This window comes from Pseudophryne corroboree, chromosome 2, assembly GCF_028390025.1.
Source record: "Pseudophryne corroboree isolate aPseCor3 chromosome 2, aPseCor3.hap2, whole genome shotgun sequence".
NCBI classification, from domain to species: domain Eukaryota; kingdom Metazoa; phylum Chordata; class Amphibia; order Anura; family Myobatrachidae; genus Pseudophryne; species Pseudophryne corroboree.
The window spans coordinates 171698600-171721644 of record NC_086445.1 but is presented as its reverse complement, the minus strand read 5'-3'; the positions used below and the strand labels follow the sequence as shown (position 1 = coordinate 171721644).

Below are 23045 nucleotides of genomic sequence, written 5' to 3'. Positions count from 1 at the left end.
TGACGGTGGACCGCAAAGCCTGGCGGAAGGTCAGGAGGGAGCAAGACTCCGGCATTTCAGCCACGTCTGGGTATCATCTGGCCTGGACCCCTGGATACAGGATATTGTGTCCCGGGGTACAGGCTGGAGATTCAAACTCTCCCACCTCACAGATTCTTCAAATCAGGCTTGCCGGCAGACAGAGCTATTCTACTGTACGCTATCCGAAAATTGATATAGTGTCCGAGGTCATTGTTCCAGTTCCACCTCATCAGTTGACCAAAGGTTACTATTCAAACCTTTTTGTGGTTCCGAAGCCGGATGGGTCAGTAAGGCCAATTCTGAACTTGAAATCTTTGAACCCTTATCTCAGGGACAAATTCAAGATGGAGTCTCTGAGGGCAGTTCTCAGGACTGACGGAGTGGGAGTTCTTGGTGTCCCTGGACATCAAGGATGCGTACCTCCACATTCCCATTTGGTCGCCGCATCAGGCTTATCTCAGGTTTGCACTGTTAGACGATCACTGTCAGTTTCAGCCATTTCCGTTCGGTCTCCCCACGGCACCGGGGGTCTTCACCAAGGTGATGGCAGAGATGGTTCTCCTCCGCAAGCAGGGGGTGAACATAATTTAGTATCTGGACGATCTGCTGATCAAGGTATCATCCAAGGAGAAGTTGTTCAGATCCATTGCTCTCACGACGCATCTGCTCAAGGAGCACGGTTGGATTCTGAACCTTCCAAAGTCTCATCTGGAGCAGACAAGGAGGCTGTCTTTCCTGGGGATGATCCTCGACAGAGGTGCTGAGGGTGTTTCTACCGGTGGAGAAAGCGTTGGGTGATTCAAACCATGGTTCGAGATGTAATGAAGCCTGCCAGGGTGTCGGTTCATCAGTGCATCCGCCTTCTTGGGAAGATGGTTTCCTCCTATGAGGCTCTGCAGTACGGAAAGGTTTCATGCTCGCTCCTTTCAAATGGATCTCTTGGACCAGTGGTTGGGATCTCCCCTACACATGCACCAGAGGATACGTCTGTCTCCGAAAGCCAGGATTTCACTCCTCTGGTGGCTACAACCACAACACCTTCTGGAAGACAGAAGGTTCGGAGTTCAGGAATGGATCCTTCTAACCACAAATGCAAATCTATGAGGTTGGGGAGCAGTCGCTCAAGGGGAAACAGATAAACATCTGGAGCCAAGAGCCGTTTACAACGGCCTTCTTCAGGCAGCACACTTTCGACAGGATCGGGCTGTTCAGGTGCAGTTGGACAACGTGACCACAGTGGCCTACATAAACAGACGAGGCGGAACGAAGAGCAGGGCTGCAATGTCGGAGGTGACAAAAATCCTCCTCTGGGCAGAAAGACACACTGTAGCGATGTCAGCAATCTTCATTCCGGGAGTAGACAACTGGGAAGCGGACTTCCTCAGCAGACACGATCTCCATCCAGGAGAGTGGGGCCTTCACCCAGGGGTGTTTGAGAAGGTAACCAGTACATAGACATGATGGCCTCTCGCCTCAACAAGAAGCTGTTGAGGTACTGTTCCAGGTCGAGGGACCCACAGGCAATGGCGGTGGACGCCCTAGTAACGCCGTGGGTGTTCACGTCAGTGTATGTATTCCCTCCACTTCCTCTAATTCCAAGAGTTCTACAACTTGTAAAAAGAACAAGAGTTCTGGCAATCCTCATTGCTCCAGACTGGCCAAGGAGGGCTTGGTACGCAGATCTGCTGGAAGACCCAAGGTCCCTACCTCTTCGGGAGGATCTTCTACTACAGGGGCCGTTCGCTTATCAAGACTTACCGTGGCTACGTTTGACGGCATGGCGGTTGAGCGCCAGATCTTAGCTCGGAAGGGTATTCCGAGCGGGGTTATTCCAATTGCTGCAATACGTCTCGGAAAACCCGAGCTCTGCAGTGTACAGAAAACAGTATTAAAAAACAATCCATATCTCCAGGAGAGGCATGCCTAATGGCCGTGCCGGCACTGCAGGAGGGACGCGCACTCTGGTTGTGCCTTCAGAGTCTCTTCCATTTTCGTAATATTGCTCATTATTATTTTTAAACTGCTCAACGTAATATACCCTTTTATGTTTTTTGTGAAAAGTCAGCAAAAAAAAAAAAAAAATGGTAGTAAATGTGGCAGTGAATGAAGAACTCTATAAAGAGAAATATTTTAAGTGTCATCCGTTTTCCTGGTGTTCTGCGGCGTGCATTTCACTATACAGCAGTGCTTCCCAAACTGTATGCCTAGGCACCCTGGGGAGCAGCGGGTTGGTGGTCCAGGACTAAATCAATTTATGGTGAAAGTGGATTGGCAGCCACTAGCACTGGTTTTGCCTATCAAAAAATGTGGACAATCAGAAGCATGACTGTACACCACCACATAACTGAACCCAAGGATGACAGGTAAGCACAATTTACTTTTACCAATGCATTCAGCAATGAAGGCCGTAATTCTGTAATTTCTGCCAATAAAAGTGCTGCAATTTTAACCAACATTGTGTATCTATAATGCTAGCGGTCCTTAATAAATGGATAACCTGCAATCTGATTGGCTCAGTCTGCGAAGGAACAGCATGCAATGTTTGTTGGTACAGATAAAAGGTGATCAAAGGGAAATCTTGTAAAAACATGTATTCTCTTCAGGGGCAATTTTGAGACCGTGTAAAAGGTAGAAATGCAGATATATAGAGATTATATAAAAAAAAATAAAGGGAACACTAAAATAACACATCCTAGATCTGAATGAATGAAATATTCTTATTAAATACTTTGTTCTTTAGTTGAATGTGCTGACAACAAAATCACACAAAAATTATCAATGGAAATCAAACTTATTAACCCATGGAGGTCTGGATTTGGAGTCACACTCAAAATTAAAGTGGAAAAACACACTACAGGCTGATCCAACTTTGATGTAATGTCCTTAAAACAAGTTAAAAATGAAGCTCAGTAGTGTGTGTGGCCTCCACGTGCCTGTATGACCTCCCTACAAAGCCTGGGCATGCTCCTGATGAGGTGGCGGATGGTCTCCTGAGGGATCTCCTCCCTGACCTGGACTAAAGCATCCGCCAACTCCTGGACAGTCTGTGGTGCAACGTGGCGTTGGTGGATGGAGCGAGACATGATGTCTCAGATGTGCTCAATTGGATTCAGGTCTGGGGAATGGGCGGGCCAGTCCATAGCATCAATGCCTTCGTCTTGCAGGAACTGCTGACACACTCCAGCCACATGAGGTCTAGCATTGTCTTGCATTAGGAGGAACCCAGGGCCAACCGCACCTGCATATGGTCTCACAAGGGGTCTGAGGATCTCATCTCGGTACCTAATGGCAGTCAGGCTACCTCTGGCGAGCACATGGAGGGCTACGCGGCCCACCCAAAGAAATGCCACCCCACACCATTACTGACCCACTACCAAACCGGTCATGCTGGAGGATGGTGCAGGCAGCAGAACGTTCTCCTTGGCGTCTCCAGACTCTGTCACGTCTGTCACATGTGCTCAGTGAGAACCTGCTTTCATCTGTTAATAGCACAGGGCGCCAGTGGCAAATTTGCCAATCTTGGTGTTCTCTGGCAAATGCCAAACGTCCTGCACGGTGTTGGGCTGTAAGCGCAACCCCCACCTGTGGACGTCGGGTCCTCATACCACCCTCACGGAGTCTGTTTCTGATCGTTTGAGTAGACACATGCACATTTGTGGCTTGCTGGAGGTCATTTTGCAGGGCTCTGGCAGTGCTCCTCCTGTTCCTCCTTGCACAAAGGCGGAGGTAGCGGTCCTGCTGCTGGGTTGTTGCCCTCCTACGGCCTCCTCCACGTCTCCTGATGTACTGGCCTGTCTCCTGGTAGCACCTCCATGCTCTGGACACTACGCTGACAGACACAGCAAACCTTCTTGCCACAGCTCGCATTGATGTGCCATCCTGGATGAGCTGCACTACCTGAGCCACTTGTGTGGGTTGTAGACTCCGTCTCATGCTACCACTAGAGTGAAAGCACCGCCAGCTTTCAAAAGTGACCAAAACATCAGCCAGAAAGCATAGGAGCTGAGAAGTGGTCTGTGGTCACCACATGCAGAACAACTCTTTTATTGGGGGTGTCTTGCTAATTGCCTATAATTCCCACCTGTTGTCTATTCCATTTGCACAACAGCATGTGAAATTGATTGTCAATTTTGCCGGCATGGTCGCATCAGATGCGACCATGTCTGCAAGTGCTTTATCTGACCTGGTCGCACAGGGGCCCTCATTCCGAGTTGATCGCTCGCTAGCTGCTTTTAGCAGCAGTGCAAACGTTAAGCCGCCGCCCTCTGGGAGTGTATCTTAGCAGAAGTGCGAACGAAAGATTAGCAGAACTGCACAGGAAAAATAAACATCTGTGACGGAACATGTACAGTTCATAGACAGAGCAACTTAAGAGAGTGAGATGCAATTTGATGCATCTTCAACAAGGTCCAGCAGAACCTGGAGGCCACTTTAGAACTCTATGACGAGGCGACAGAAGACCTGGAACCTGTGGCGCCCACACTACAGTTCTTTCAGGCCATGTAAAATAACTTGTAATCCTGCACTTTTTTTGTCCATTTCAAGTTCCTCCTCAGGGACATGGCATTCTTTTATGAATCCTTATTCTGTTCCACGTAAAACCACCACAACATGTATCCGTTTATGCCTGAAGGTTGGCTTTTAGGTAGGTAATACTTCCTAATACTTCTTCTGATGCGCACCTTAATTTATTAGTTGCGTATCAGAAGAGCCCAGGCAAGGTCTCAGATATACTATCATGTTGCAACCTGTACATCAGTTTTAGCACAATCTAATAGCAAAACTGTGGCAAGGCATGCTGGCATGTGTAGTTCCACAGGAGCTAGATGAGCAAACGTTGAATATCCCTGGTGTACATCATTGCCATAAGCCATTACCATCTTCTATACTAATCTCACATCAAGTATAGTTTTATGTTTTCTAAGTATCAGGTCAACTTTAATGAACATTTCCCATTACAAGTGCACTAAAAACCACTTTAGTTGAAATTAGGCTTACATTACGCAGTAATGAGATACGGAGCGGAAAGAAAAGGAAAAAAAAATATTTAAGTGAAGGAGCAATTACATAACAAATGTGACCATGTGATGCTTCCAGGCATCCGGCAACCTTTCTTCAGTAGGACTGTTTTCCTTGTGTAGCCATGCATCAAACCGCATGAAGGAATAGACGAAAACTTAACCATTAAGAATTATACAAAAGAAAAAAAGAAAATGTAAGAGCAGATTAGGCACAGCACAGCTCGCCTTGGACAGTACACATCTGATGAGACTCATATGTTACTGTCAAAGGAGTGTCAATGTATATTCGGTAATTCGAGAACCCACACAGTGGAGGAATCCAGGTTTAGCAGAACAAACAATGAATGAGAAGTGTTTCAGTGATGTCAATAGTTATGGAGGATGGTTAGGTTGCATCAACACAATGGCTGCCTTCACTGTGTGTAATAGACAGGTGCAATTCAAGCCATTAATAGCTATGCAGATTAGATGAGGTCATGAAGTCCGAGGCCCACATTCAGCAAGTGAGTGTCTCGTGGACCTCCATGCGAGTCACTACATGCTGTTCCCTTTCATGAATCGGGGCTGTAGTGTCAGATGAAGGCAGCAAACATGCAGGAGGTGAAGGGGCACCAAGCGGGTATATGTGGTGTAACAAAGGGGTAAGAGCACAGAGAGCACTTACAGGCAAAGGGTGACATTTTCCAGTTCCAACCTGACACAGAGAAAAAGGAGGAAGAAAGAGTGAGGCAGGGAGTTGCCAAGACATCAGAGGTCGTCCCCTGACAAGGTCACTGCACAACAGGGCAGTAGGTAGGTAAGCAGCAGTATCATTAGATTAGCGAACACGAGGGGGTGAGACTTCCAGACACCAGTCAGATAGAGCAGAGAGGGGGGAGAATAGAGCAAGATTTTTGTTTTTAGTTTTTGCCACAATTTCCCCATAACAAAAGCTAGGTAATACAGAATGGCAGCTGACCTACCTTTCCCTTTGTCAGAGACTTGTATGCTATTCGAATTATGAGGCAGGACCAGACGACGTGAAGAACTTGTAAAATTAAAAGGAGACTATTAAACAGCCACCACGAGGGATAGGGCCCAATCAGCTCCCAGCTTTCAAACAAAGTTGTATTTAAGATCCTGCAACCAACATAATTAGATAGATCCATGTTAGAATGACATTATACACATTCAGAGCATGCAGCCTGAAGGTTTCCAATTTAAGCGCTATGACCTCAGACATTTTGTTCCTCCCAGTGTACACCGAGATGTATAATGAAGATAAAATATACTGCACGTATTGCATTCTAGGCTCTAACACTGCAAATTAGTATATTATATAATGCTTTAACCACTTGCCTGGCATCATCGCATCAGATGCGACCATGACTGGCTGGTTCTCTAGCCCAGTTACAAGCTATGCTTATGGGGCTGCTGCGATTCAGCCCTGCCTTCCACTCTCCCAGCCAGCAGCCCGATGCTCTCTCTATTGATTTCCTCACCCCACTACTCGTCCCCTGTACAGCCTGTTATGAGTTGCAGGTGCAGTCTCTCTGGTAGTCTTTTGGGTCCAGTAAGTGATGGCAGCAGCAACTCGGGCCATACGCTGGGCACCTACTCCACCCTCCCAGTACGGTCAGTGACTCCTCAGGGACAGTTGCAGGGCCGACTGTTCCCAACCCACTTACTGCACCAGTGAACCCCTGCTTCTGGCTGATCCTCTTGCAATCACAGTCCTGCAAGAAGTGGTAGTGTGTGTGTCTTGTTTTTATTTAACTATATAAAGCTATATTTTAATTCCAAAACTGACCCCAAAAATCCTTTGAATTTCCTATGATCAAATTATGCAGTATAGTTGTATTAACAAATCTTGATATTTGTTAACAAAAATGACACTGAATCTGGTTTATATAGGTATTCTTTACAAAATCTGAAGATAAAAAAAAAAAAAAAAGACAATTTTGAGATTTTTAGAATTAATGTTAGCCACTTAAGTGATTATAAAATGCCTCCCAGCTTTTTATACTATACCTATAAAACCTGACCAAACCTAGTGCTTTCCCATGGTCTCCCTGTTGCCAATCCTACGTAAAGCATCTCCCTGGCAACTAAGCCAACCCCCAGCTGTTATAGGTTGAAAGATTTACCAACCCTGAATATGACTGATAAAGAGATCATGAGACAGATACAAAAACAAAAGGCATGGTAGACAAGCCCACCTCTGCAAGCACGTCCACAGCAGCAAGAAAAAATTCCTCCTTCAGAATTACACTTTTTTTTTTATAAAAATTGAGCAAAACGTAAAATACCATTTACCCCTAAAATGTTTATAATTTTATATTTTCATGAAATGAAAAAAATAAAAGGAAAAAAACCAAACAGGTTTTTAAATTGTTCTTACCATATGGGATAAATCAAAAGTCGCGTGGTAACAAACACAAACCCAAACGCCATAAAGAGAGTGTCACATATCTTCTGGAATTTTGCATAATTTGTCATTTTTGCTGCCTTGAAGAGATGAATGGAAACATGATATAGGCAGTAAAGGTAAAAAGTCATTATCTTGTGCACATGACAGACACAGCAGACATTGTTAGATTTTGTAGGGGAAAAGTTTCCAGCAAACATTCCACTACTGGTATAACTATATTACATTGTTGTGAACACTGACTGTACTCCCTCTGGTGTAAGGAACCCAAATGATAGACTGTGCGAAATCAACCACAGACACTGTAGCGAGTACTCCCGGGTATTACTAGGGTTGTTTTTCTAAAGAAACATTGGAGCATATTCTGAGGTGGGAGCAAAACAAAGAGAGCGAGTATCTTTGCACTTTGGCAAAACCCTGTTGTGCTGCAGGTGGGGGAGATTTAAAATTTGCAGCGAGATTTATATTTGAGACAGGCGTATCCAAACGGAGATCTTCATAATAAAGCTGCCCAGTATCTGTGGGCTACATGCAAACAGTATTTAGCCTGCATGCAAAAGAAAAAAGGATTTGCACTCATTGCAACATGATTGGTTTCAGACGTTAAGCTAGGTAGACACTATACGATGGTGCGACCCAGTGACGGGGCGGCGCACTATAACCATACATTGTGCCGCAACAAACACTATACAATATATGACATCACTACATTCTGCATGTAAACTACACTGCATTGTCCATGTGCAGCGCATCAGACTGTATGATCCAATGAATGAGGGATCACTGGTACACACACTACAAAAGATCAAATAGGTTACACTTGGTTCAATCAGTCAGTCAGACTATAGAGCAAGTGTTAATCAGGACACAAGTCATTAAAAAATAATGGTGCCCATACACTTGTGTGATGCCCCGCAACGCAACATCGCGGGGTATTGCACCAGCAGTTCAACTGCCAAAAGTGATTACCATGCGATCATGCAATAGATCGCATAATAATCACGTGATGAGCACGTCACCGTCGAGTGGGAGCGGCCGTGCCCATTGCACATCACAACATAGTTTGAATGACCGCCTCAGAGAATCCCTTGGCCCTCACAACTGAAGCTTCAAGAGCCACGACGTCAAAGCCAGTCGGGCCAGATCCTGGTAGACACAAGGGCCCTGAACGAGGAGGTCTGGGCGTTGCAGAAGTAGAAGAGGACACTCTATCGAGAGACCCTGCAGGTCTGAGAACCAATGCTGTCTGGGCCACGCTGGAGCTATCAGAAGTAGTATTCCTCCTTGATTGAAGTTCCTTATTACCCTGAGCAGGAGAGACACCGGAGGGAACACGTATGGCAGCCGAAATTTCCATGGAATTGCCAGGGCATCCACGAACGCTGCTTAAGGATCCCTTGTATTGCTCCGAAGACTGGAACCTTGTGATTGTGTCGAGACGCCATCAGGTCTACATCTGGTAGGCCCCACTTGTCCACTAGGAGTTGAAAGGCTTTTGGATGAAGGCTCCACTCTCCGGCGTGTACGTCCTGACGACCGAGTAAGTCCGCTTCCCAGTTGAGGACCCCGGAATGAACACTGCCGATATGGCTGGCAGATGGCGTTCCTCCCATAGAAGAATCTTTGACACTTCCATCATTGCCATGCGGCTTCGAGTGCCGCCTTGATGATTTATGTACGCCACCGTGGTGGCGTTGTCAGACTGTACTTGAACAGGCCTGTTCTGTATCAGAGTCAGGGCCAGTTTCAAAGCATTGAACACTGCCCGCAACTCCAGAATGTTTATCGGGAAGAGATTCCTCCCTCGTCCATCGACCCTGAAGAGAATGTTGCTTGAACACCGCGCCCCAACCCCGCAGACTGGCATTCGTCATTAGAAGGACCCAGTTGGAGATCCAGAAGGAACAATCCCTGCTCAATTGCTGGTCCTGTAACCACCAGGTCAGTGACAGGCGAACCTCCGGAGTCAAGGAGATCATGAGAGTCCTGATCCGGTGTGGCAGGCCGTCCCATTTGGAAAGGATTAACCTCTGCAGAGGGCGGGAATGAAATTGAGCGTACTCCACCATGTCGAAAGCAGACACCATAAGGCCTAGTACTTGCATCGCCGAGTGCATCGACGCACGTGGGCGAGATAGGAAGCATCTTATCTTTTCCTGAAGTTTCAGGACTTTCTCTGGAGAAAACAACCACCGTTGGTTGTGGGTGTCCAATAATGCCCCCAGGTGTACCATGCTCTGAGCAGGGACCAGTGAGGATTTCTTCCAGTTAATGAGCCACCCGTGGGCTTGCAGGAATTGGACCGTCCGTTCCAGATGACGGAGGAGAACCTCTGGAGAGTTCGCCAGGATCAACAAGTCATCCAGATATGGCAGGATCCTGATACCCTGACGGCGGAGCATAGCAGTCATGACCTTGGTGAAGATTCTCGGAGCCATGGTCAGGCCAAGTGGTATGGCCTGGAATTTAAATTGTAGGTTGCCAATAGCAAACCGCAGGCATTGCTGATGAGACATGGCAACAGTAATATGCAGGTAAGCATCCTGTATGTCCAGGGACACCATATAGTCCATGGGCTCCAAAGCCAGAACAATAGAGCGAAGAGTTTCTATACGGAATTTGGAAACTTTCACAAATTTGTTCAAGGACTTGAGGTTGAGAATGGGCCGGGAAGACCCACGGTTTCGGAACTAGGAACAACGTTGAACAGTACCCCCTGCCTCTCTGATCCAGAGGCACCGGCACTATCACCCCGTGTCTAGGAGGAATTGTACCACCACATGGAGTGTCTTTGCTTTTACCAGATCCGAAGGGATGTTTGTTGAGCAAAACTGGGGGACGTTTCATGAAAGAGACTGTATCCGTGAGCGACGACTTCCTATACCAAGGCGTCTGAAGTGGTCTGTAACCATACCTGAGCAAACCGCAGAAGTCAGCCTCCCACCCTGGGGTCCCCCAGGAGGAGGCCCGCCCCGTCCTGCAGCAGGTTTGTCTATTTTGGAAGCAAGCTGACGGGCAGCCCAGGAACGTTTAGGTTTGGGCTTCTGGATTTGGAAGTGCGAGCCTGTTTCGGGTACGCCTGACCCTTTGCTTTACTTGGAGGTCGAAAGGAGCAAAATGAAGTACTTTTAGCCTTCGGAGCCGAAGGATTAGTACTAGGGAGACAGGCAGTCTTAGCAGATGCTAAGTCAGCAACAATCCAAGGTCTTTTTAGAGTCCAGATCTACAGACCAGGACCGCAACCAGAGAATCCGGCGAGCCAGAATGGACGTAGTAGACGCTTTGGTCGCCAGGACACCAGCATCAGATGCCGCCTCCTGAATATAATGAGAGGCTGTAATAATATATGAAAGACACTGTCTAGCATTTTCAGGAAAATCAGACGGTAGTTCTGCTTCAACTTCCTGAACCCTGGCTTCAATAGCTTTTGCAGCCAAAGAAGCCGCAATAGTGGGCCTATGCACAGCTCCTGCAAGAGTGTAGACTTTAGGCAACCCTCCACACGCTTATCCGTCGGTTCCTTCAGAGAGGTGACTGTAGTGACAGGCAGAGCAGAAGACACTACCAGACGCGCGACCTGCGAGTCCACCGGCAGCAGCGTGTACCAATTTTTACTTAACTCTGCAGTGAGGGGATAACGAGCTAGCATCTTCTTAGACAGGGAGAATTTCTTTCCTGGATACTCCCAGGATAGCCGACGTATGTCAACCAAATGGTCAGAATGGGGTAAAACTAATTTAGTAACCTTCTGACGCTTAAACTTATCAGGTTTCTTAGAGGTATCTGGAGGTTCTGCTTCATCATCAATTTGAAGAATCAGTCTGATAGCCTCCAAGAGCTCAGGTACATCCACCTGTGTAATAGATTCCCCATCAGAAGCATCTGCATCAGTGTCTGAGGGGTCAGTATATGCGCCATCTTCATCAGATTAAGTATCTGAAACGTGTGGGAAGTAATGGCCCGCTTAGATGACCCCTTGGTCTTAGGCGGAGGAGGGTTAGGTTTTTGTTTTGCCAAAGCCTGATTTAACTGCTGTAACTGAGTGGACAGATTAACCGCAGGGACAATATGTGGCTGTAATGGCACAGGAGGTCCCACAGGGGGTGCAAGTCTAGTTACCAGCGTAGTGACTAAATTAGAAAAGGCAGCCGAAGGTGGGTCTTGGTGTGCCCCCGGTGCTGCAGACTGACTGAGGGGTCTAGAACCCCCGGTACCTGAACCCTCAGCTGCAATGTTTTCCTCCGAGCAATCCGTGGCGTCAGCACTGCACGGTGCAGGATCAGCCATGGATCTACCACTCTGTTTAGCAAGCATTATTTGTAAGCGTAACCTTAGGGCGTAATAGTACAATAAAAGCAAACAAAACACCTGCCAAAAATCCCCCGTATAGTGTGGCTGCAAAGCAAATCACAAACAGAGAATTTAAGAGGTAAACACACAGAGAAAAATACCAAAGTAGTATATCCTGTGAGACACTATATCATATGAGAACCCTGATACATGTACAATGCAGAAATGATTACAAACAATAAAACTGCACTGGACTAGCAATACTAAGTAACTGGACTACTAAGTAAAGCTATGTATATATAGATATACAACCAGTCTTTACTGTGCATTGTTATATCACTGGGTACTTGTACTAAATAACCCGTAAATTATGCACTTGTTCTTAACCAACACTCTCTAAATGACATGTAGAATACTTAAGTGTCCCGTAAAATGCACAGCGCGGATGATGCAGGCGGTTTTACAGAGGAGACATTGCCCAGCAGTCCCAAAATCAGCTCAGCATGTGTGTAATGGCGCCCAAACACTAACAGGGAGTGAGTGAGGGAGAGAGAGAGATATGCAGCTCCAGGGCAGGAACATTTGCAGTAAATGGCGCCCTGGGGGGAGGGGCTACAAGTCAGAGCCTTATCCCCTTGCTGTACTTCACCACCAGGTACTGCGGGGCCTATTTGAAACGGATTTTAAGAAATCCAACCTGTGCCCCTTGCCCTGATGGTCTAGTGAGGTCCCTGTACGGACCCAGTGTCCACGCCAGCACGCGCGGTCCATCTCCTGGAGACCGCGCCGGATCGCGATTTCAGCGGGTCCTGCCTGGGGGACCCTCTTACCTCCTCCCGAAGATGCAGCCACACGATCCAGGAGAGCAGCGGCGAGTGTGTGCCTGAAGTATCCGGAGCCCTCCGCTGTAAGTAACCGGCAACCAGGGCGCAGGAGTATACAGCGCCGCTGGGGGAGGTGAGGGAGCCGCAGCACGATATGTCAACATGACATACAGCACTTCTAACTGCCTGTGCTGCGGCCCTTGAAGTCTTCTTTCTTCAAAAAGCTCTTTTCAGGGCTGCCTAGCGCAGCCCTCCCTGTTAGCTGCCTGCACTGCAGGCACCAACTTACAAACTGAACTCCAGTTCCTGGAGGCGGGGATATAGAGGAGGCGGCGCTATGCATCCTGGGAACAGTCAAAGCTTTTAGCCTGTTGGTGCTTCGGATCAAGATCCAACTCTACACCCCGATGTAATTCCCTGTGTAATCACAGCGGACCCTGCTGCAGAAAGTGGTGGTAAACTGGAGAAGCAGTGGTCGAATTTTTGTATACTATGGAGAATATCTGCCACCACTACTGGAAAACACATTCCGTCTATCCACCCCTCTACCATGCAGCATAAGCTCACAGTGTAGGCGGGAACATACCCAGTCCTCTTTAATAGCACTGATCAGGGCTCCTGAGCTGTAAGCTAGCAAAACCTCAATAAGGGTGAGGTGAGGGCAGGGTGACAATATTTCAGAACAGAAGGAACAGCAATCAAAACCTATAATCCCATCTTAGCTCATCATGTGAAGACTGATGCCTTTCCTACTGGACTCCATAATATTTTTCCCAGCGGATTCATCCTTATTCAGGACACTCCATTCCACAATATGCCGATTTATACAGTTGGTTGATGAACACAAACGAGACCTCTCCATGTATCTCACATCAACCGGCTGTGGCTAAATCAGATACCAGCACATTGGGCAGTCTGTAGATGCTGACAGAGTCATCTTCCGGCAGCAAGTATTGTGGACATTGTGTATTGTGGCCCCAAAGCTTACAGCTGGAGCAGGTATAACACGCTACCTAGTGTATTATTACACTGTGGACATTAAGCTAAGTAGCTGGAGCTGGATTAATATGGTACAAATCGGTACCTAAATATTGACTACTATCCTAATACTTCAAAAACGCATACATCGGTTGCACCTGATGAATTACGATACCAGTTACAGGAGCAGAACGGTGGCCCGCTAACTAGCATTGAAAGAGGTTTTAGAAGTGTTTGTGTTCCTCCTGTCATTAGCAGCACTACACAAGGAAAATTACCAGCTGCTTTTCTCACTGACAGGTGGATACATTTATTGGAGCATACGGAACTTTGTTCTGAATTGGTTTTTTGATACTGAATTTAGGGGGTCATTACGATCTGATCGCTCGCTGCAGTTTGTCGCAGCGCAGCGATCGGGTCGGAACTGCGCATGCGCCGGCGCATGGCAGCTTTCGTTACCTAGCGATCGCCTCTGAGACAGAGGCTGTCGCTGGGCGGGAGGGGGCTGAACGGCGGAGTCAAGCCGCCGTTTAGGGGGAGCAGTCCGGCCTGCCGCAGGTGTGGCCGGACCGTTTTGCGGCGGCTGCACAACGTCTCACGCAGCCGCTGCAGCCAGCGGGAGCGACTAACAACTCTCGGCCTGCCGCAGGTGCTGCGCTGGCCGGGAGTTACTCCTCAAATACAAAGGCATCGCCACTGTGCGATGCGTTTGTATTTGTGCGGTGGGGGGGGGGGGGGGGGGGAGGCGTCCCCCCGCATGTCAGGGAACATGATCGTAGCTGTGCTAAATTTAGCACAGCTACGATCAACTCGGAATGACCCTTTTAATCCTAATAACCGAGTTACATTTGGATACAAAGAAAGTTGTCTATTAAAGGAAAACAGTCTTTTTTTTACCGCTGAAACAGGAGAACTTTATTAATCAGGGTTTTTTTTATTCAATAATACATTTATATATATATATATATATATATATATATATATATATATATATATATATATATATATATATATATATATATATATATATATATATATATATACACACATATATATATATACATACACATACATACACACATAAGCAATTTTTTCTTAAACAAATGTGTATGTGTTTATTTTAGGTGTTCGTATAAATTGATTGATAATAATAAGAATTTACTTACCGATAATTCTATTTCTCGGAGTCCGTAGTGGATGCTGGGGTTCCTGAAAGGACCATGGGGAATAGCGGCTCCGCAGGAGACAGGGCACAAAAAAGTAAAGCTTTACTAGGTCAGGTGGTGTGCACTGGCTCCTCCCCCTATGACCCTCCTCCAGACTCCAGTTAGGTACTGTGCCCGGACGAGCATACACAATAAGGGAGGCATTTTGAATCCCGGGTAAGACTCATACCAGCCACACCAATCACACCGTACAACTTGTGATCTAAACCCAGTTAACAGTATGACAACAGAAAGGGCCTCTTAAAGATGGCTCCTTAACAATAACCCGAATTAGTTAACAATAACTATGTACAAGTATTGCAGATAATCCGCACTTGGGATGGGCGCCCAGCATCCACTACGGACTCCGAGAAATAGAATTATCGGTAAGTAAATTCTTATTTTCTCTATCGTCCTAAGTGGATGCTGGGGTTCCTGAAAGGACCATGGGGATTATACCAAAGCTCCCAAACGGGCGGGAGAGTGCGGATGACTCTGCAGCACCGAATGAGAGAACTCCAGGTCCTCCTTTGCCAGGGTATCAAATTTGTAAAATTTTACAAACGTGTTCTCCCCCGACCACGTAGCTGCTCGGCAGAGTTGTAATGCCGAGACCCCTCGGGCAGCCGCCCAAGATGAGCCCACCTTCCTTGTGGAGTGGGCTTTTACAGTTTTAGGCTGTGGCAGGCCTGCCACAGAATGTGCAAGTTGAATTGTGTTACAAATCCAACGAGCAATCGACTGCTTAGAAGCAGGTGCGCCCAACTTGTTGGGTGCATACAATATAAACAGCGAGTCAGATTTTCTGACTCCAGCCGTCCTTGCAATGTATATTTTTAAGGCTCTGACAACGTCCAACAACTTGGAGTCCTCCAAGTCGCTAGTGGCCGCAGGCACCACAATAGGTTGGTTCAGATGAAATGCTGATACCACTTTAGGGAGAAAATGCGGACGAGTCCGCAGTTCTGCCCTATCCGAATGGAAGATTAGATAAGGACTTTTATAAGATAAAGCCGCCAATTCAGATACTCTCCTGGCAGAGGCCAGGGCTAGTAACATAGTCACTTTCAATGTGAGATATTTCAAATCCACCTTTTTCAATGGTTCAAACCAATGGGATTTGAGGAAATCTAAAACTACATTTAGATCCCACGGTGCCACCGGAGGCACCACAGGAGGCTGTATATGCAGTACTCCCTTGACAAAAGTCTGGACCTCAGGGACAGAGGCCAATTCTTTTTGGAAGAATATTGACAGGGCCGAAATTTGAACCTTAATGGATCCCAATTTGAGACCCATAGACAATCCTGACTGCAGGAAATGTAGGAAACGACCCAGTTGGAATTCCTCCGTCGGAACCCTCCGATCCTCGCACCACGCTACATATTTTCGCCAAATGCGGTGATAATGTTTCACGGTGACTTCCTTCCGTGCCTTAATCAAGGTAGGAATGACTTCTTCTGGAATGCCTTTCCCTTTTAGGATCTGGCGTTCAACCGCCATGCCGTCAAACGCAGCCGCGGTAAGTCTTGAAAAAGACAGGGACCCTGCTGTAGCAGGTCCCTTCTCAGAGGTAGAGGCCACGGTTCGTCCGTGAGCATCTCTTGAAGTTCCGGATACCAAGTCCTTCTCGGCCAATCCGGAACCACTAGTATTGTTCTTACTCTTCTTTGCCGTATGATCTTCAATACCTTTGGTATGAGCGGCAGAGGAGGAAACACATACACTGACTGGTACACCCAAGGAGTTACCAGTGCGTCCACAGCTATTGCCTGTGGATCTCTTGACCTGGCGCAATATTTGTCCAGTTTCTTGTTGAGGCGAGACGCCATCATGTCTACAATTGGTCTTTCCCAACGGTCTATTAACATGTTGAAGACTTCTGGATGTAGACCCCACTCTCCCGGATGAAGATCGTGTCTGCTGAGGAAGTCTGCTTCCCAGTTGTCCACGCCCGGGATGAACACTGCTGACAGTGCTATCACGTGATTCTCCGCCCAGCGAAGAATCTTGGCAGCTTCTGCCATTGCACTCCTGCTTCTTGTGCCGCCCTGCCTGTTTACATGGGCGACCGCCGTGATGTTGTCCGACTGAATCAACACCGGCTTTCCTTGCAGGAGAAGTTCCGCCTGGCTTAGAGCATTGTAGATTGCTCTTAGTTCCAGAATGTTTATGTGAAGAGACTTTTCCAGACTCGTCCATACTCCCTGGAAGTTTCTTCCTTGTGTGACTGCTCCCCAGCCTCTCAGGCTGGCGTCCGTGGTCACCAGGATCCAATCCTGAATGCCGAATCTGCGGCCTTCTAATAGGTGAGCCTTCTGCAACCACCACAGAAGTGACACCCTTGTCTTTGGTGACAGGGTTATTCGCAGGTGCATCTGCAGATGCGACCCTGACCATTTGTCCAACAGATCCCTTTGGAATATTCTTGCATGGAATCTGCCGAATGGAATTGCTTCGTAAGAAGCCACCATTTTTCCCAGGACTCTTGTGCATTGATGTACTGACACTTTTCCTGGTTTTAGGAGGTTCCTGACCAGATCGGATAACTCCTTGGCTTTTTCCTCTGGAAGGAAAACCTTTTTCTGAACCGTGTCCAGAATCATTCCTAGGAACAGCAGACGAGTTGTCGGGATTAAATGGGATTTTGGAATATTCAGAATCCACCCGTGTTGTCTTAGCACCTCTTGAGATAGTGCTAAAGCTGTCTCCAGCTGTTCTCTGGACCTTGCCCTTATTAGGAGATCGTCCAAGTATGGGATAACTAATACGCCTTTTCTTCGAAGAAGAATCATCATCTCGGCCATTACCTTGGTAAAGACCCGAGGCGCCGTGGACAATCCGAACGGCAGCGTCTGAAACTGATAGTGACAGTTTTGAACAATGAACCTGAGGTACCCCTGGTGTGCGGGGTAAATCGGAACGTGTAGATACGCATCCTTGATGTCCAAGGATACCATAAAGTCCCCTTCTTCCAGGTTCGCTATCACTGCTCTGAGTGACTCCATCTTGAACTTGAACTTTTTTATGTAGAGGTTCAAGGACTTCAGATTTAGAATAGGCCTTACCGAGCCATCCGGCTTCGGTACCACAATAGAGTGGAATAATACCCCTTTCCTTGTTGTAATAGGGGTACTTTGACTATCACCTGCTGAGCGTACAGCTTGTGAATGGCTTCCAACACCCTCTCCCTTTCGGAAGAGACGGTTGGTAAGGCAGACTTCAGGAAACGATGAGGAGGATCCGTCTCTAATTCCAACCTGTACCCCTGAGATATTATCTGCAGGATCCAGGGGTCTACCTGCGAGTGAGCCCACTGCGCGCTGTAATTTTTGAGACGGCCCCCCACTGTCCCCGAGTCCGCTTGAGAGGCCCCAGCGTCATGCTGAGGTTTTTGCAGGAGCCGGGGAGGGCTTCTGTTCCTGGGAAGGAGCTGCCTGTTGGTGTCTCTTCCCTCTTCCTCTGCCTCGTGGCAGGTACGACAAGCCCTTTGCTCTCTTATTTTTGTAGGAGCGAAAAGGCTGCGGTTGAAAGGTCGGTGCCTTTCTCTGTTGGGGAGTGACTTGAGGTAAAAAAGTGGATTTCCCGGCAGTAGCCGTGGCCACCAAGTCTGATAGACCAACTCCAAATAACTCCTCCCCTTTATACGGCAAAACCTCCATGTGACGTTTTGAATCCGCATCGCCTGTCCACTGTCGTGTCCATAAGGCTCTTCTGGCTGAAATGGACATAGCACTCACCCGAGATGCCAGTGTGCAAATATCCCTCTGTGCATCACGCATATAGATAAATGCATCCTTTATTTGTTCTAACGACAGTAAAACATTGTCCCTATCTAGGGTATCAATATTTTCAATCAGGGATTCTGACCAAACTACTCCAGCACTGCACATCCAGGCAGTTGCTATAGCTGGTCGTAGTATAACACCTGCATGTGTGTATATATTCTTTTGAATAACTTCCATCTTTCTATCTGATGGATCCTTAAGTGCGGCCGTCTCAGGAGAGGGTAACGCCACTTGTTTGGATAAGCGTGTGAGCGCCTTGTCCACCTTAGGGGGTGTTTCCCAGCGCGCCCTAACCTCTGGCGGGAAAGGGTATAATGCCAATAACTTTTTTGAAATTATCAACTTTTTATCAGGAGCAACCCACGCTTCATCACACACGTCATTTAATTCTTCTGATTCAGGAAAAACTGTTTGTAGTTTTTTCACACCATACATAATACCCTGTTTTACGGTATCTGTAGTATCAGCTAAATGTAACGTCTCCTTCATTGCCAAAATCATATAACGTGTGGCCCTACTGGAAAATACGTTTGAATTTCTACCGTCGTCACTGGAATCAGTGCCCGTGTCTGGGTCTGTGTCGACCGACTGAGGCAAAGGGCGTTTTACAGCCCCTGACGGTGTTTGAGGCGCCTGGACAGGCATTAATTGATTGTCCGGCCGCCTCATGTCCTCAACTGACTGTTTAAGGGAAGATAAACCATCACGTAATTCCACAAATAAAGGCATCCATTCTGGTGTCGACCCCCTGGGGGGTGACATCTGCATATTTGGCAATTGCTCCGCCTCCACACCAATATCGTCCTCATACATGTCGACACCACGTACCGACACACACCGCAAACTCACAGGGAATGCTCTAATGAAGACAGGACCCACTAGCCCTTTTGGGGAGACAGAGGGAGAGTCTGCCAGCACACACCACAAAGCGCTATATATACAAGGGATATCCTTATATTAAGTGCTCCCTTATAGCTGCTTTAATATATATATATATAGCCATTAATGTGCCCCCCCTCTCTGTTTTACCCTGTTTCTGTAGTGCAGTGCAGGGGAGAGACCTGGGAGCCGTTCTGACCAGCGGAGCTGTGACAGAAAATGGCGCCGTGTGCTGAGGAGATAGGCCCCGCCCCTTTTTCGGCGGGTTCTTCTCCCGCTATTTTTCCAGTCAGGCAGGGGTTAAATATCTCCATATAGCCCCTATGGGCTATATGTGAGGTATTTTTAGCCTTGTATAAGGTTTATATTTGCCTCTCAGAGCGCCCCCCCCCAGCGCTCTGCACCCTCAGTGACTGCCCAGTGAAGTGTGCTGAGAGGAAAATGGCGCACAGCTGCAGTGCTGTGCGCTACCTTATGAAGACTGAGGAGTCTTCAGCCGCCGGTTTCCGGACCTCTTCACGCTTCAGCATCTGCAAGGGGGTCGGCGGCGCGGCTCCGGGACCGGACTCCACGGCTGGGCCTGTGTTCGATCCCTCTGGAGCTAATGGTGTCCAGTAGCCAAGCAGCAAATCCACTCTGCATGCAGGTGAGTTTACTACTTTCCCCCTAAGTCCCACGTTGCAGTGATCCTGTTGCCAGCAGGACTCACTGTAAAGAAAAAAACCTAAACTAAACTTTCTCTAAGCAGCTCTTTAGGAGAGCCACCTAGATTGCACCCTTCTCGTTCGGGCACAAAATCTAACTGGAGTCTGGAGGAGGGTCATAGGGGGAGGAGCCAGTGCACACCACCTGACCTAGTAAAGCTTTACTTTTTTGTGCCCTGTCTCCTGCGGAGCCGCTATTCCCCATGGTCCTTTCAGGAACCCCAGCATCCACTTAGGACGATAGAGAAAAATTGTTTATGCGCGCCCTGATAATTGTTTTAGCCTTTCCTTCTTGACAGACATCACTAACATTAATTTGCATGCAAATTTACTATAAACATCATTTGGTTAAATATATTAAAAAACAGCCTCACCTCCAGCAAGAAATCGGAAGCGTCATGCAGGCACAAGACCAAGGTCCCCACACGCACCATGTTATTGACATAGGAAAACGAGATGAGGCCAACAGTGGCCAAATGATGAACAAACATGATTAAGAAATCCTACAAGCCAAAAATAAATCCAGATTAGACAGGGACAACGTGCATGACACAGTTTATTCTTCTACTAAAACATGTTAATGCATATTAAAGTGGCAGTGCATGCTTGTAGTTGGAGTTTTAAAAATAGCCAAAGGAGCTCTGCTATCACGGTCATTTAACGTGTCTCTGTTAGAATCACTGGGTGCATTCAATTGAGGGGAAAAAATATCCAGCATGTCAGTGACTGGAAACAGCTTCCGAAGATATTGCTCTGTATTTCTGCCTCTTCTGGGATCGTCATGTGACTGAAATCGTGTGAGCTGGCTTTGCACGAAAACCGGCCCGTTTTGTGGACAGCACAGTTAATCCGTAGGAGAATTTACTCCAACATCTCCCTCACATACCAGCAATGCTGAGTGACCAACATCACACAAACAATTTCCGTAAGAGCAAGACCGTCAGCGTAGAACCCCATTAGACTGCAGTTACCCAAAGGGCACGTATACAACAACTGCCAAATAGGCTGAAATGTGTAAAATAAGCATTTGTTTTACAGTTTGTTTGTTCAGCTAGGTAAGGGTGGTGTTACTTTTATATTAAAGTACATTTCCATATAAAAAAACAAAACAAAACAGCAATTCCACCTTGTGCTACGTCCCTTGTATATAATATCCTTCAATCATAAAGAGAAATAATTAAGTTACTGTGGTCACAGGAAGTGCAGAAAAAAAGGCACCACAGAGATGGTTATAATAAGAGACTGGTTGAATGCAATTATACAAACACAAGGACACAGGCTGAAGAGAGAAAGGGGTTGTGTTCCATTAGTTCCAATTACTACTGGAGAGTACAGGAAATGCAGTCACAAGACAGCTCAGAGCAGAGTTCCACCAGCATAAACCAGGATGTCCACATTCCACAGTTACACGCCATTGCAGAGGGCTCGTACTTATGGTTTACAAAACAAAATCTCAAAAACTGCTTCCACTTTATAAAGCAAACACACAACATAAGGACAGGAGTGCTTCATTTGTAGGTTATATACAGTGACCAAAATGAACATAATTAACATTGGTTGTGTGTTATCTACCTCTGAGCTAGCCAATGCTCTCTAATAAGACAATTTAGGCCACAAAAGGATCCCAGCAATACTGTTCAGTACGCGGACAGACAGTGAGCCGGATGTGCACAAGAAATATCACTTATTCCATGAGCAAAACTAACATTAAATAGCTTCAGTGCTGAGTGATTGGCTGTTATTTGCTTTTGTGCACCTGGTTTGCCCGAGAAAGAAGAGCATGTAATAGAGTGCAGCATCCAGGCACAGTGGGGCTAATTCAGAGTTGATCGCAACAGCAAATTTATTAGCAGTTGGGCAAAACCATGTGCACTGCAGGGGGGGGGGGGGGCAGATATAACATGTGCAGAGAGTGTTAAGGGGGGTACTTACGGAGCGATCACTGCTTAAAATCTAAGCAATCAGACTAGATTGCTTCGATTTTAAGCAGTGATCTCTCCGCGTGTACCCCCACAGCGATAGCGATACGCGGCCCCATGCATCGCTATCACTGGTGCTAGATTGGCCCATGCAGGTCGCTCATTTCACCCGTCTCCCTCTGCACGCTCAGCACACATTGCGCTGTGCTGAGTGGGGGGAGGGGGGGGGGTTTGGTGTGTGCTGAGCGCTCCAAATCAGGCCGTAAGATTTGGGTGGGGTGTGTTCAATCTGAAATCTAAATTGCAGTGTAAAAATAAAGCATCCAGTATTTACCCTGCACAGAAACGAAATAACCCACCCAAATCTAACTCTCTCTGCACATGTTATATCTGCCTCTCCCCCCCTTCCCCCCTGCAGTGCCCATGGTTTTGCCCAACTGCTAACAAATTTGCTACTGCGATAAACTCTGCATTACCCCCTATGCTCTCTAACGTCGGCTTCTTATACTATTAACTTTTCTTTTTTTAGCGCTCACATATTACACATCACTTTACAGAGAATATTTAGCCATTCACATTTAGCACACACAAGAGTGGAGAAGTGTTGAAGTTACCCATTATAATCAGCTTCTACATATCATTTTTAGAATGCGATTTATAAAATGATAGCCAGAAGCTTATTTGATTGCTATGGGCAACTTCTCCACTCTTTAGGAGGCTTGATATATCTCCCATGTCGGGAATTAAACCATGAGTGTTGTGAGGCAGTAATGCTAACCACTGTCTCATCAGGTTGCCCACAGCAGGAGTGCCCTGTTTTCATTGACAACCCAAGTGTGCATTTCAGCTAAGCTAACAGCTTCAGTGTGTATTACATTACATGCAGGAAACCGGTTTGTTTACAATTACACAAGGCCAATGAAAAGCCAAAGGGAAAGTCCACTTATGAGCAATTTCCCTGTACCTAAACTGGCTCACCCCATGCAGCATACAGGGTGGTGTGTACACA

The 23045-nt window shown here is 47.0% G+C and overlaps 1 protein-coding gene across 3 annotated transcripts in view; it reads right to left on the bottom strand.

Annotated features, from left to right (window-relative positions):
- The window catches only part of CERS5 (ceramide synthase 5), a 121054-nt gene that overhangs the window by 7128 nt on the left and 90881 nt on the right, over positions 1-23045 (bottom strand). Inside the window, exons 7-10 of one of the 3 annotated variants that reach the window (XM_063952017.1) lie at positions 20492-20620; positions 7423-7529; positions 6005-6161; positions 5707-5736 (exon numbers count right to left, since the gene is read on the bottom strand). In XM_063952017.1, the coding sequence (XP_063808087.1) occupies positions 5707-5736; positions 6005-6161; positions 7423-7529; positions 20492-20620 (423 nt within the window). The remainder of the gene's footprint in view (positions 1-5706; positions 5737-6004; positions 6162-7422; positions 7530-20491; positions 20621-23045) is intronic. The other 2 variants (XM_063952019.1, XM_063952018.1) reach the window with 2 other exon arrangements.